The sequence below is a fragment of the Mycteria americana genome, chromosome 3 (genome assembly GCF_035582795.1).
Source record: "Mycteria americana isolate JAX WOST 10 ecotype Jacksonville Zoo and Gardens chromosome 3, USCA_MyAme_1.0, whole genome shotgun sequence".
Taxonomy (NCBI): Eukaryota; Metazoa; Chordata; class Aves; order Ciconiiformes; family Ciconiidae; genus Mycteria; species Mycteria americana.
The window spans coordinates 104,131,799-104,145,814 of record NC_134367.1 but is presented as its reverse complement, the minus strand read 5'-3'; the positions used below and the strand labels follow the sequence as shown (position 1 = coordinate 104,145,814).

Sequence of the window (14,016 nt, the reverse complement as noted above, 5' to 3'; positions counted from 1 at the left end):
CCAATGCTCTTCTGCCTAGTCACACATTGGATGCAACCTGTTTTCTGCCATTTATCCAAGCACCACTATTAATAACCCCATCATCCTCTTTGCAGTACCGCCCTGCACCCTGCCTTGTGTTTGTCTCAGTTTGTAAGTACTTCACAGAAGTGAAGGAGTCTTCGCTGGTCTCTGTCACTTGCAGGAAGGGATCGCACCTGAAGAAGTCATTGTAAGATAGTTTGGATTTTTCCACATTATTCCTTCAGAGCAGATGGGATTTGACTAGCCAGAGAACAAGTTACAAGCTGCACCCCTCAGAGCTTGCATAGGAGTCTGAGACCAGCAAGAGATGCACTGTGTTCCAGAGTGTCCTTCCTTAAATTTAGGGATCCTCTTCCCTTCCCCCCCTTTTCTCCCTCCCTCCCTCCCAAGCCAGAATATGGTTTTAATTAAAGCACAGCTGGATGGTTCTACCTTCCCTGATTATCCAAGAGAGATGGGGAATCACTGCACACCCACGGCAACATGCCCATTTCCACTCCATAACAACTCTTTAGCTTGTAGCTACAGACTGTCCTCCGTAAGGTTCCTCTTCAGGGTTTTAGGAAAAGGCAAGGATTTGTTGGAGCAGAGGCACCACAGCTCCTGTTCTCCTTGGCTGGCAAGTGACCTGATGTCACACATCCCCTCTGAAGCAAGGGAGCTCTGCTGTACTAGCCCATCAGACCACATCTCCTGTCTGAAGTGCCGTGACGATGAGCACGTGAATAAGCTGCACATAGCCGCTGGGTACACAGTATTCATGAGTTGTCTGCACTGGATCTGCCTGATTTTGCACATCCTGGTCTAATATAATCCTAATATAATCCTGCCCCCTTGCACATCCTACTATAATGGACTAAGAGAATTTTCCTTTCACCAGCTAAATTAGGCCAGAAGCACACAAGGCCAGTGTTGCTATGGTACCCACAGAGCATGCATATGTGTTAAGCCTCAGTATGAAATTAAAAGGAAATAGATCTGGTGAACTGACATTTAGGAGCAGAGATTGCTTCAGGCTGCCGCATAACACTCCCTTCCAAACTCATATCAACACTCCCAAACCCCTCCAGCTCCAAGAACTTCTATTGAGGATGAAGCACTGCATTGCCTGTTCCAGCACGGTGGCTTGCAGTTTACTGCACCCTCCTGCTTTGGGACTTCAGAGGATGGACAAGTGGACACAGTAAAGCTTCAGACTTACCAAACAGATTCACACCACCCTATATCCTCTTTATTCATCCTGTCTGCTGGCCACCCTTAGCAGGATCGCAGCAGCTGTGGGCTAAGAGCGCATGGACTGTTACATAGCTCAGTTAACGAGCTGCAATTTGACTACACACCGGTCTCCTAGACAGGCACATACTGCTTATTGCATTGCCACCCGTGTCCTGCAACGTACCCTATCTGCCTTGCAGCTGTATTTCCAGGCTAAAACGTGGGCTTGCTAGTTGCTACCACTGGCATTTACCTAACAAACTAGTAAGGAACCAGGACAAGAAGTTAAAGGGTTGATGCTGTAAAATCCACTTCTGTTCTTAAGCACTGCTTCAGCCTTTGTCCTTCAGAAATAATCTAAAGACATTCCAGTTCACATATTTTTCACTGGGAGATTTCTCCCAGCAGGCCTGTATAATTTTATTGTTGGCAAAAACCAGGCTGTAATAACAGCTTGTCATCAGCAGGTGAAGCCTCTCAAATGAATGTGTTATTCAGCCCCTGCCAGCTTACACTAGAGCAAAACACTTCTCTCCCCCTCCCCTGCAAGCTCTAAAAAGCTGTAATTACAGCATGTAACTAAGAGATCCACAAAGAAACAAAACACAGTGTTGATAAGCATGGCCAATCTTTAGCTAGGATTTCAGCCTAAAGCCTAGCAGGCCTGAATGTCTTTCCTCTTCTCTGTGTGTAACACAAAGGCCTCTCACTGCAACAAGGTTCTCTGAGATCCATCAATACGTGGAAGAAAATACCCCATTTCCCCTCTTGTATCTCTCACCCCACGTCAACTGCTGTACATGCTGGTATGTGTCATTCAGCTCATCCCTGATGAGGGGATGCCATTCCCCCTTCAGGTCTCGGAGACCTCCCATTGCAGAAACCAGAAGATCTCGATTTTGGAAATGAAAGGGTTTTATCACCAGCAAGGAACTCCCTACAGCAGCACACTCCTCTGCAGCATCACTTCCGCCAGGGCAAAAGGCAGTGTCAGCCTTCAAGCCACCAGCGCCACTGCACAGAAACATCATTTTAACATCAGGAACCCAGTTCTTCTCCCTGGCATCAGTTTTTTAACAGAGAGTAGCCTCTTGGGTCTGCCCAAGGGTCCTGGACCTGCCAAAAGCTCCTTCACTCCCCTTTCCCTTCCAAGCGTACTGGCCAGGCTTGCGAGGGGGCTGTGCAAGACCTGCAGGGCTGTTACGCAGCCACAAAGCACATGCTGAAAGAGCTCCCACCCGCTCTGAGACGCTTCAACGCCTTCTACCAAAGCAGATATGAAGGTCTCGTGTGGAGTCTGTTCTCTGTCTCTTGCGCCCCGCATCATGCTATAGCCAGGTCCTGGATCTTGTACCATGGTGACCCAGGGTTTATTTTAGAATAACATATAATTTGCTCTTGATACAGAGCAACACGGCAGAAGTTCTGAGCAGGTAACAGGTGCTGAAATCACTGCAAGGCCACCAGTACTTCACTTGTCTTTCTGTCCTGGAAAAGCAAAACTGCCAAGGAGGAACCAGCCACTGCAAAGCAGCCACATGCCCAGCAGCTCTCTCAGGAAACCAACCTAACTGGCGAGTCTCTAAGCCCAGCGAGACTCACTCTTCTCTCCAGACATACATGATCCACTCCAGCAACTGCAGAAGCACTATCAGAAACCCAAAGGTGAAACCATTCCTCAGAGCAAATCTAGGAGGTGAAGAAGCCTGGAGTAGCCAAGCCCATTACAACTATAATTATCCATGCACTAAACAAGGAGCTCTCAGTGATGAAGCCCAAAGTACAGCATCGTGGACCGAGTGTGAATTCACATGTAAAAATAAAAGCCTGCTGTGAAATCATCTGCTGCTAAAGTATCTTGAAGTTATCTTTAGAAGGTTAGTCTAATGTCTTTGTTAGCTGCTTTAAAATAAATAAATAAGTGCTGAGACAGTAGTCTGGGAGCCTATTTAAAAAGCAATGATCATAAATATGTGACTAATCTGGGTTACATATAGGCTTTCACAGTTGTCAGCTTCCTGGCATGAAGCAGTACAGCTAAAACTCAACTCTTCCACATCTAAGGTATGGGAGTCTGAATTGCCAATGGCTGTAAAAGGCCTGTGATCTGGAAGCTCAGTTTTATCCATTTAGAGGTATTGCATGCAGTTAGTCCATCCTTCCCTGTGCAGTTAAAGAAAAACTATTAGCTATGACACACGAGGAAAGTGGCCTAGGTTTTTTTAAGCCGATTAAAATCAAAGAATACAATGCAAGTGATGTTTCCGCTTTGGCGAGAAGAGAAAAAGTTTACTTTTTCACCATCCCTGTAAGTCAGACAGTCCTCGTCCTCAGCAAAAACCACTCCATCAGAACAGCTCCGTACAAAGGCTCATCACAGAGAATCCAATTTCTGTCTCAGTGACCATGACAGCAGGGCACCCCACCACCACTAGCAGATACATCCTCCAGTTTTTAATACCTATGTCTGAACACCCTTAAATGCGATCAAACTACTTTCCCTCCTGTACAGGTCCCCTGCATGCCAGGCTAGGTTCATTTCTCCAGAAAGTAGACTGTATAAAGACCGAAAAAAGAAAAAGCGAAACCCACACTTCCACTTTCACAGTCATCCAACACCCCATAGCATTTAACCAAGCAAAGGCCATCGGAGCCTCCAAGGACACCATGCAGAGGGGCCATTGGGCAGCAGTAAGCACAGCAATGCCAGGACATCAGCAGTACCGGCAGCTTCTGGAGCCTCTCAGACAACCAAGATACCTGGTGCAGTTTTCCTATATATGCCAGTGCACGCCTATAAGTTTTGTACAGCAAAATAATACATCATCACCCTCAACTTCTGACCCACCAGTGATGGCAGTAGGAATACTCACGATTTGTCTCTTCTGCATGCGCGTCTCTGAGGGCTGGCTTGCCTTCGGCGAGGAGACAACGACTTACCCCGTGATCTCTCTTTCATGGGAGAATGGGCACTTGAGGGTTTCAGAATCTGCGAGAGAGAAGGGAGGGAAGGAAAAGGCATTCAATAAAGGCAATGATTCACTGAAAATAAAAAATAAAAATAAAGGGCCTCATACAGGAGCAGGGACGGCACACAAAGAGCCTTCAGTCCCTTGGGGCTTATTCAAACCCTGCCCAGGTTAAGAGGAACCCAAAGCTGTTATCATGTGATAGCTGTTCAGGGGCCCCCTGCAAAAATTAGTTGGTGTCACCAATTCAGTTCCCAGCTAAATACTGAAAGAAAGGTCTCATCTACAGCTTTCTTCAGAGCTGGCAACAGCAAGGCATAAGAAAAACGGCTTTGAGCCTCAGCTGAAGGAAACTCACACAGCCAAATTGCCCTCTCCAGTTTTCCTCTCTGCAAACAGAGGCGATCGCCTCCCAGGCTGGCAGCTGAACTCTGTGACAGTGGGACTTTTCAGTAGGTCTCCTGTCCATTCGCACACTTGCCCGCATCCCCCAGGCCCTCCAACCTCAGAAGTCCCTCAGCATGACACACACTCTAGGCTATTTTTACAACCTGATCCTCCAAAGTCAGCCCCCTCACAAGGGGAGCCCTCTGAATCAAGTGGCTCAAATTCTGAATTAACTCAAGGGAAGACTCAGATGCAGGGCCTTCAGCCTTCAAGGGTTCAGGGCTGTGGTCCTGGCCTTGAGGCACCTACAAGGACCGCACCCAATGTCACAGCTCAGCACACACGCAGAGTTGGTCCCTCTATCAAAAGCAAGTACTAAATTCAGTAAGTCATCTACCCATATGGACTTCTTCCACTACAGCCTGCTTCAGCTGTTTGCTCTCTAGATGGTAGTAAAAGTGCATGAATAGAGAAGACAGGGAAAAAAGCTTCATTACATCTGTAATCAAGCACATGTGCTTAAGGTGACAGTATGGTACAAGTTGGCCCTCAAAACTCCTTGGCAGGGCAGGAGAGGTGGCAGCAGGACGTCGGGGCTACAATGCCACTGGCGACACTCACCTCAAAGTCAGGGCAAGGGGGCAGGTGCATCAGCCAAAAAGGCACGTGGTTGCTACGCAGGAGCTATTCCGCAGCAGGGCAGGGGACAGGAACCCAGAATAACTTGGACGCGATGCTACATGCCTCTACATGAGAGCCAGCCCCGTACTTAGCAACACACCTGCTCTGCTCCCGCTGCCAGCAGCAGGCTGGAAAGGCACCAAATCCCCTTCCACCATGGCCACAACCATCCCCACACCATCCCCGGAGGCATGGTCAGGGACACCCCTCATCGCCAAGGGCAGCCAGACCCTCCAGCCCCCTGGCAGCCTGCCCTGTCTTCCCTGTCATTTCCCTCCAGGCTCTTCAGTCCAGCCAGCCAGCAGGGAAGCACCAGCCTGTCAGGGACTCGCTTTCCTCACCCTTCCCATGTAACCTACTTTGTGATTTATCTGAGGGTGGTGGGCATCAGGTGGAGCAGGGGAGAAGCAACCACTCACATGGCTGTTCCATGGCACCCCTTGCAGCTCAGGTGTAAAGAGCAGAGATCCCTACCTGCAACCAGGCCACCCACCCCACCAGTTCCAGCCCCAGGCACACTAGTTCTTCCCAGACACCTCCTTCCAGAGTCAGTGAGAAAAGCAAACTGAGCAATAGCTCCTTGATAGCCAGGGACAAGTATGGGTTCGAGTTTTTCCCAGGCTGAAGGGGAGATTTTTCAACTAAAAAATAGCTATAAGGCCTTGAAAATACACCAAACCCTGTGGGAGAACCACAGAGATAGATGTAAGCACACCCCCAGCCCACCTGATACCACCTTAATCTCAGGCCGGGGTCAGTCTGCTGACATGGAGCAAGACAAATCTCTGCAGGATAGGACTAGGCACACCCACCTCCGAGTCCACCACCCGGGCGCGCAGACCTACCTTCATCCTCATATCCCTGGCAAACTTCTCCAGCTCCTTCCTGACTTCTGTGCGCATCATTTTGGATACATTGAGTACCAGCTGTTTCCACTCGATGGGCTGAAAGCTGTGCGGCTCATGTGGGACGTATAGTCCAATTTTTACTTTTTTGACTGAATGCAAGTACTTTTTATAGGAATCTTCAAAGTCAAAGATGAGGTCGCTCAGAGTTCGGTAAGTTAGAGGTTTGTCCATCAGATCTGATCGTCTGCTCATGCCCAGAGAGCCGTACCGGCCGTTGCAGTAAATCCCGAGCACCACATGATGAAAATAGTTCCCTGAGAAGTGGGTTTTAAAGCTGATGGGGAATCGTTCCACGGAGGGCTGCCCATTCGTTAAGTATCTGGTGTGCACTGCATCAAGGCAACAATGGCGCTGGGAAGGGAGCATGCACAATTACACCTGTAAGACATCTTTAGCAGTTTTTTTTAACTGCCAGGACAAGTGCTTTCTTGCAAACACAAATTTATTCTCGCTGTGCCCCAGAAACAGTCAATGCTGCCAAAGCCCATTTCACTGCTTGGAGAATAAGATGCAATGGTTCTGGGGGTTCAGGGAAGGGCCTGACTCTTATCCACGCTTGGGGAGAAGGGAAAAAAACCCACAACAGCGTTTGGGTCAGCACACCAGAAGAGAGGCCACCCTCTCCAGATCTGTGGGAGCTCCCCCATCTGATACCAACATCAAATTCCCGTGCTCCTCAAAGGGAACAGTGTTTCCATTTCATGCTGGAGCTTGGTACAACTCAGGTTACTGATCCTTACTTTCCCACATCTTCAAACAGTACAAAAAAAAAATCTGAATTTATTCTTCTCCGGGGTGATGGTCTGCCTTTCCATCTGTAAACCGGCCCTCAGCATGGCCTCTCCTCATACAAGAATGTTTTTGCATGTTACAAGGGTAACACATTGCTGAGATGAACAAAGTAAAGCTCCCAGGCAGGTAATTAATTAGATAAGCACAGAGACATGGTCAGGAACAAATGCTTTTAAAAAGCAAAACATGTCCCCTGAATCACTGGCTGGCCATTTCAAACGCACCACGCGTAGAGGCCGGGGCCAAGCTCCGTAACAGTGTAGTAAGTGATCTCAGAGGGGAACTACGCGCAGGTCCTGGGTCATCTCTTCGGGAGGCTGCTGGCCTGTGCCAGCGGGAGGAGAGACTGAGATTCCCTTACGCAAGCAGGTTTGCATCAGCACCTACGTTGCATGCAGCCCCTGCTGCTAATCCCTGGACAGCTGAAACCCAGCCTGGCTCCATGTGCGGACACCTGGGACAGCAGGCACCCTTCCCCTCTGCAGCTGAGACCCCCACCCATGCCTGGGGAATGGAGGAGGGATTACCAGAAAAGGCTGCAGTAAGACACTCCAGCCTGGGGTTACTCCAGGCAGAGGTACCTGCTGTAACCCCAGAGCCATCCCCAGAGGCAGATGCAGTCAAGGCAGTCGGTCAAGGCGATGCAACTACAAAATACCCTGGCCTGAGGGGCAGCACTGCCAGGATAGTGTCAGGGCAGCCTGAACAGAGGAGTGGGGTTGGTCCGGGCTGGAGCTGAGGGAACCAGCTCAGACCAGGGTCCCGCTCTGAAGATGTCCAGCACCCCTACCTCCCCCTACCCCATGCCCAAAAAGGAGGTCATTAACAGCAGCGAAACAAGAGCCACTGCACAGCTGAGATGCCCTGGGATGTTACTGCAGCCGGCCTTCCTCCCCTATCTGCATAGCACGGCTGTCCAACAGCTGCTGGGAAACTGAGAACACAAAAAGCCTTTGTACCAATACCATAAAACACAATTCGGGCTCGGTTCTGGTTCTGCCTAGCCTGACACCCTACCTCACCACCAGTGCAAGTCCCTGGGATGCTGACCCCCCTGCCCACACCCTGCATTTCACCTCTTCTCTCTACAGGGATGCAGGAAAAGCATCCAGCAGCTCTCATCTGTCTCTAAAGAATTTTCTCAAGGGGGTATTTCATCCACCTGATGCTTGTTGAACTTCACATATTCAAACTTTTGCCCTCCAGGTGAACACAGAAACCAACTAGTAGGAGATTCTGAGGTCAGAGAGCAGGGAGTTAAACCTCTGTACAAAAAAATGCAAGACAAACACATTGGCAAAAATCTTTCAGAACAGCCACAGGGAAGCTTTTCGGTTCCATGTCAAATATTTAATTGCATTCAGTGCCAGATATCACTGGCTTTAGCAGTCTCAAGAAAACGTATTAGAGGGTATAGGAATGAACACCACCATGGGCCCAGCTCCTGGTGCACTTCGGTATCTGCACGACAGTAAGTCTGGATGAGCGTGCAAAGCAGAGCACAGACCTCCCTACAGCGTGCACAACCTCTCGCCCAGCCAAGGCCACGTGCGCCCACCTCTGCCCATCTGCTGCTCCACCTACATCAAACATGAGCACCCTGCAGCAACTGTCAAAGCTCACCTCGATACCAACTACACCGACACAGAACAGAAGTTCTTGCCTACACAGAACTATTGCCTTCGGTGGTCTCGCTGGATCGCTGTTGCGTTAGGACTAGCTTCTCCAAGAAAAACCCCACACCGTCGGTAGAATTAAAGATAAATACACTGCAAGGTCAGAATGGGGCCCAGCGACGTTACAGCAACTGGAAAACTCAGCCCACAGTCACCTCATTTAAAAGGTCACCTTGCTCCAGGCCTTAAAAGGAGCACGCTGCGTACATCAAAGTCATGTTACAGTAATTTTTGTCCTACAGACAGATTCTTGCAGAAGCCCATTGTATTTATCATTCTGTGTAACTGAAAAAGCAGTATCTTTTATTAACACCTATGAAGCTTTCAAACATCACCACTATTTTTCCCCCTCATTATGAAAGGGTTTTCTCTCTGCTCCCTGAGTGCCTTTCTATTAAGTCCACACAAAGCTTTGGTGGCCACCTGCCACACATACACACTTCTGCCACAAGGTCTCGGAAAAGTTGCAATTTAATCTCATTAAATACTAGGTAGGAGTAAAAGAATCTTTTGAGGATGGAAATTACCCACCATCAAATAACCCAGCAACAACCGCTGCGGAAATTAACCTTTAGGTACAGGTTGCTTCTGCTAAGTGACTAGTTAATGAGAGTCCCCACCCGAGATGAAATACACAGCAAACGGGCTGGAAAGGCACCTCAGATCTTCCGTCCATGCATCGTTATTATTTCTTTTCCTTTCTGCTCTGCCCAAGTAGAGCTGTATTGTGGCAAACAAAAGGCAATGACACAGCAATGCCGCAGCTGTAATCACACCTTTGAGCTGGGACTGTAACTGCAGGATGGAGAGAGTCAGGGAGTAAATTATGTGCCACAATACAGAAGCAGCGCAGAGCAGGAGAGGGCAAAAGCAGCTGTAACAAAAACTCGGTGGCCTCCCAACCCCAGGTCTTCATGTAAATCAAAGCAGCAGAAGAAGAGCACTGAGGGATGCTGATCTCCTTGGAGATCACACAAGAGGGACACTAATCTTCTGGCTGGCCACCTCTTGCCCCTATATCCCTCCTCTTCCCCCACACCCAGGAAATGCACAAGGACAATACCTGGAGCTCCACCAGGGTCTCAGGGGAATGCGTTGGTACAGCATGTCCCCATCCCTCAGAGCTTCCCAAACCCTGCCCACCCTGACTCTCAGCTCTTCTGCAGCCTCATACTAGTCTTTCAACCTCAATTTCTTCCACTCCACAGAGACACTAATGCCTGCCAGCCAGGGCTGCATATATCAGGCAACTGATGAATTCTGCTCTCGTATCCCAGGAGGCTGATTTTGAAAGAGACAGGTTTGGGTCAAAGTAGTGAAAGAAGAATTGGGCCTGAAGCATACAACATGCTTTGGGGGTGACAGCCACTGGCGTAAACCAGTCTGGCTCTATTAACAAGTAGGCTTTCTTGAGCACACCAATACTGCTAGCAGCCTGCAGAAAGGGCCAGATTTCCCATGCCAGCACACAGCTAGCTACTACAGATCCGCAAGTCAACACAAGCACGCCGTCCTCTGAGCCACAGGTTGTTATGCTTCCCATAGTCCCATCACTTTCACCACCCAGGCTCACACACAGCCTAGCTTGGATACTTGGGAGACATTCAGATCCCAGACTCAAATACAAGCAAGACTTAGGACACAAAACCTGCACTCTGGCCACCATCTGGACCTTCCTGGGCAGTGGAGCAAATGAGGAGCAGCATCCTTAGTCAGTTCAAAAGAAAAGGGGAGAATTAGTTAAGGTGTTAGCTGAGTCAAACCCTTAGTTTTAAAACTCTGGAGCAGAAAGCATCAGGATGGGTTTTCTTTAAATCTGCACACTCACACAATGACTCAACCAATGCCCTTCTGTGGTTTGTTTGGGGTTTGTTGTGTTTTTTTTTTTTCACCTCTTGGTGAACTCTAATATCAAAAAAGTCCCACAAAGAAGTCCCCAGCATCTTCCCCCCCAGTACAGACCCCTCCCTCCACAGATGCCCCACTGCAGAGGACAAAGCAGCTCCCATCCAGAAAAGAGACTTGAAGCCTTTCACCTTGTTTATTTGCCAGCAGCAACTTTTAGAAAAAAATTTCTCTTGCCTTTTTTTAATTATTAATAAATAATTGGAGCAGGATCTTTCTATGTGCCAGCACTGTGGCTCCGGTCTTCAAATATTTCTGGAAATAGGTCTTAGCAGCTGATAGCACCTGCTGGACAGCAGCTGGCTCCCCATGGCTAGGTGAGCTCGGGTTACTTGCCACCAGCACTTTTCCCACCACTGCTAGGAACTGCAGCCAGCTGAACAGGAGGCAAGGGGACACGCTGCGAGGACCTCAGCCTACCTGCGTCTAAACCGGCTTCAACAGGAGTTTAGCTGGGGGAAAAAAAACCTGGTGCCTTTGCCAAGCTGACAGGCAGCAACTGTGCAAGGGGTACGCTAGCAGCAGGTGAGGAGATGAGTGCCATCCCTGTGCCGTGCCCCCTCCCAACAGGGAGCACCAACAGGGACCCAGACCCACAGAGACCCCCAGGGGCAGGGGACATGGGGAGACCCTCCTCCTCAGAGCCCTGAAGGAAAAACGCCCAAATGTAAGTCAGGGCAGCAAGGCCCTGCAGAGCCCACAGCAGCTTGAAACAAACCAAGACATTCTCAGGTTTCAGAGATAAGTGCCTGCATCAATTTTTTGACCAGACCAGCCTGCCAATGCTGATGCCCGAGCAGGTCTAAGCACCCAGCTGTCCCAGTGCCCAGACTCACAAGTGCTTCTCCTCCAGCTGCAGGAAGACCCAGCATCACGCCTGACACCTTCTGGTGTCTCTGCTGCAAGTCCCACTCTGCCTTGAAAACCAAAGACAAAAAAGGGAAAGCCAGATGAACCTGATATTGAGCAAATGAGTGCCCATTGCACCACTTGTGCTAATCAATTTGTTATTTATTAGTTTGAAATTCTCCTTTATTTAACTCAGACAAGATGACATTGCAGTGCTTCATGTCTTAGAGCCCAGCAAGGGTGTTTTTTGCTGAACTCTGGTCAAGATAAGCACAGGAAGCCACAGGGTGTCTGGTGCCCTCCTCTCCTGCTGCTCGCGAGGGCTGAGGAAGCATGAGCAGGTGCCCCGAGCCATCGTGGCAGGCTGTGCCACAGGGCACGAGCAAGCTGGAGGAGACGAGAGTAGGCTGAGAGGAGCGAGGAGGCAGCTTTATTTATGCTAGCAATGCCGAAGCCTGCTAGCTCTGAGTGAGGAGGTGGAGCTGGAGGAAAATAAACCTCATGCTTCAAAACTGCCAGATAAGTCTTCAGTAAAAACAGAAGAGCTATTTTTCCGAGAAACCAAGCAACTGCTTGCAATGTCAGAGGGCCTCCGACCACCAGCGGTAAACACTCGGAGAAGTTTCCAACCACAGCCTGGAGTCAGACAGCATTTCCCCCAGGCTCCAGGAGTGCTGAGATCCCAGGTTTGGGATTGCTTACTGTGAAGCAGAGTGCTACCCAGTCCATACCTGGATGTCATCTGCACAGAAAGCCCAGGTTCCCCCCTGCAGCTCCAATGCCCATGGAGGAACAGCTTGAGCAGCTGGCTCAGCCTCCCAAAGCGGGACTGCCAGGCAGGCATTGCTTGTTTTGAGGTGCCTGATCTCCAGTGCCCAGCTGCAGTCTGAGGTGACTAGTTTAAGATTAGACCATAACAATGGAAGCAATTCAGAGCTCTCTTCCCAGCTCTTCCTGGCTACCAGAGGGACCGTAGATATTCAGCAGGACCCTCCTCACCCATATTTCAGTTAGCAAGTGAGTCAAGCTGTGCACAAGCATGCAGGAGGCGAAGAGGGGCGCTGCGGGGACATCAATATCCTGCAATGACTGCAGCAAGAAACTCTCCCCCCCTACTGAAAACACTCGCTCCCAGCCCAGGGATGTACCTGCTAGGCAGAAGGAGCAGGACAGGCCCAGGTCTCCAGCGGTGATAAAACATTATCCATTGATTAAATGCACAGAAAGCACAGTGCAGGTGTTCAATAATTTCTCCCTCCTGAGGCACTTCTGCTCTCCTCTTCCTCATTTAACGATATAATTGGATGGGGGGAGGTCTAATACACTGCATGGGTCTGACCGTCACCTCACATGAACTGGGAGAGGCACACTGAAGGCAACAGGAGTGAGTTATGTTCACCCGACACAGACACGCTCTGCGAGACTCCCTGAGGATGGATGCACCATGCCGCTTCCCTCTTCCCCTCCAATATTTTGCTCTCCTCATTTTAATAGAGTGAATAGAGCATGGATGAAATTGCCTTGGCACTTTTTGGTTTACTATTCCCTTTCTTGAGCCCAAGTCATTTTGATCCTTGCTCAGAAAGAATGGGCTGCACGCACCATTACTCAGCTGATTTACAACTGAACTGAGAAATGCCCTGGGTAAGACAGCAAGAGGAATGCCTCTGGTTAGGCACTGACGAGCAGACATGTACGAAGCCAGTTCAGACAGCTACACAGAGAAGAAGAGCCGTGCAGATTGCTGCAAAATAATATTGGAAGATCTGTATGAGCTTTCAGTCATCTCACAGCAGCTGCTCCCTTGGTGCATGCAGACAGGGTAGCTCAGTATTTTAACTCATTGCCCTATAAAAACACTTCAAGATCTAGTGCGAAGGCAATTATGCAAAATTTAATTCTGCACCAAGAGGGATTACAGAAGCATTTTATAAGAAGTCGCATAGTAAAAGGCAATTGCACAAGCCAGCAAGCAGCTCAATTAAAATGACATCTTGCTAAGCTGCTCTGCGCGAGTTGGCCTTTGAACGAAGGCTCACACCGAGGGTCCACTGTAGTGGGCTGTGCTCTTTTCGGTATCCAAGCAACATGGCAAAGCCTGCCAGCACACAAATTACAAGCAGTACCTTATTTCCAGAGACAGAGAAGGGAACCAGAGGTTAACACACACGCACAGGGACGCTCAGCTCAGGCATATGTGAAGACATTGGTTTGACACTCAGGAGAGGGTAAGCACATCTCTTATCTGGTAACCGCCTGACCTTGGAAAGCAAGTCACAGCTGCTGGCCTCACCGTGTCTGCATCCAGAGGGCAATGCTGAAGATCAAAATCTCACGGCTCAGAAAAATCAGCAAACTTCCCCATGTGCTGTTACAAAGATGCCTTCCAAAAACCCACGTAATGCACATGCAGCACAGCACCACGGGGTTCTGCACGGACACAGGCTTCGTACCAGCCACTTTCAAGGCACACATATTCAGACAGCCTATCCACTCAAGCAAAATACTTAGGTTTTATATTGCGTGGATCTTTTAAACTTTAATGCATCTGTTACTGGACCACCACCCCAGCAGATAGCCCCTGTTCTCACACAGGAGACTTCCAAGACA

At 49.3% G+C, this 14,016-nt stretch overlaps 1 protein-coding gene across 1 annotated transcript in view; it reads right to left on the bottom strand.

Moving 5' to 3' along the window:
* VASH2 (vasohibin 2) overlaps window positions 1-14,016 on the bottom strand; it is a 37,137-nt gene that overhangs the window by 3,929 nt on the left and 19,192 nt on the right. The window contains exons 5-6 of the mRNA XM_075496414.1: window positions 6,122-6,503; window positions 4,113-4,228 (exon numbers count right to left, since the gene is read on the bottom strand). Of these exons, the coding sequence (XP_075352529.1) occupies window positions 4,113-4,228; window positions 6,122-6,503 (498 nt within the window). The remainder of the gene's footprint in view (window positions 1-4,112; window positions 4,229-6,121; window positions 6,504-14,016) is intronic.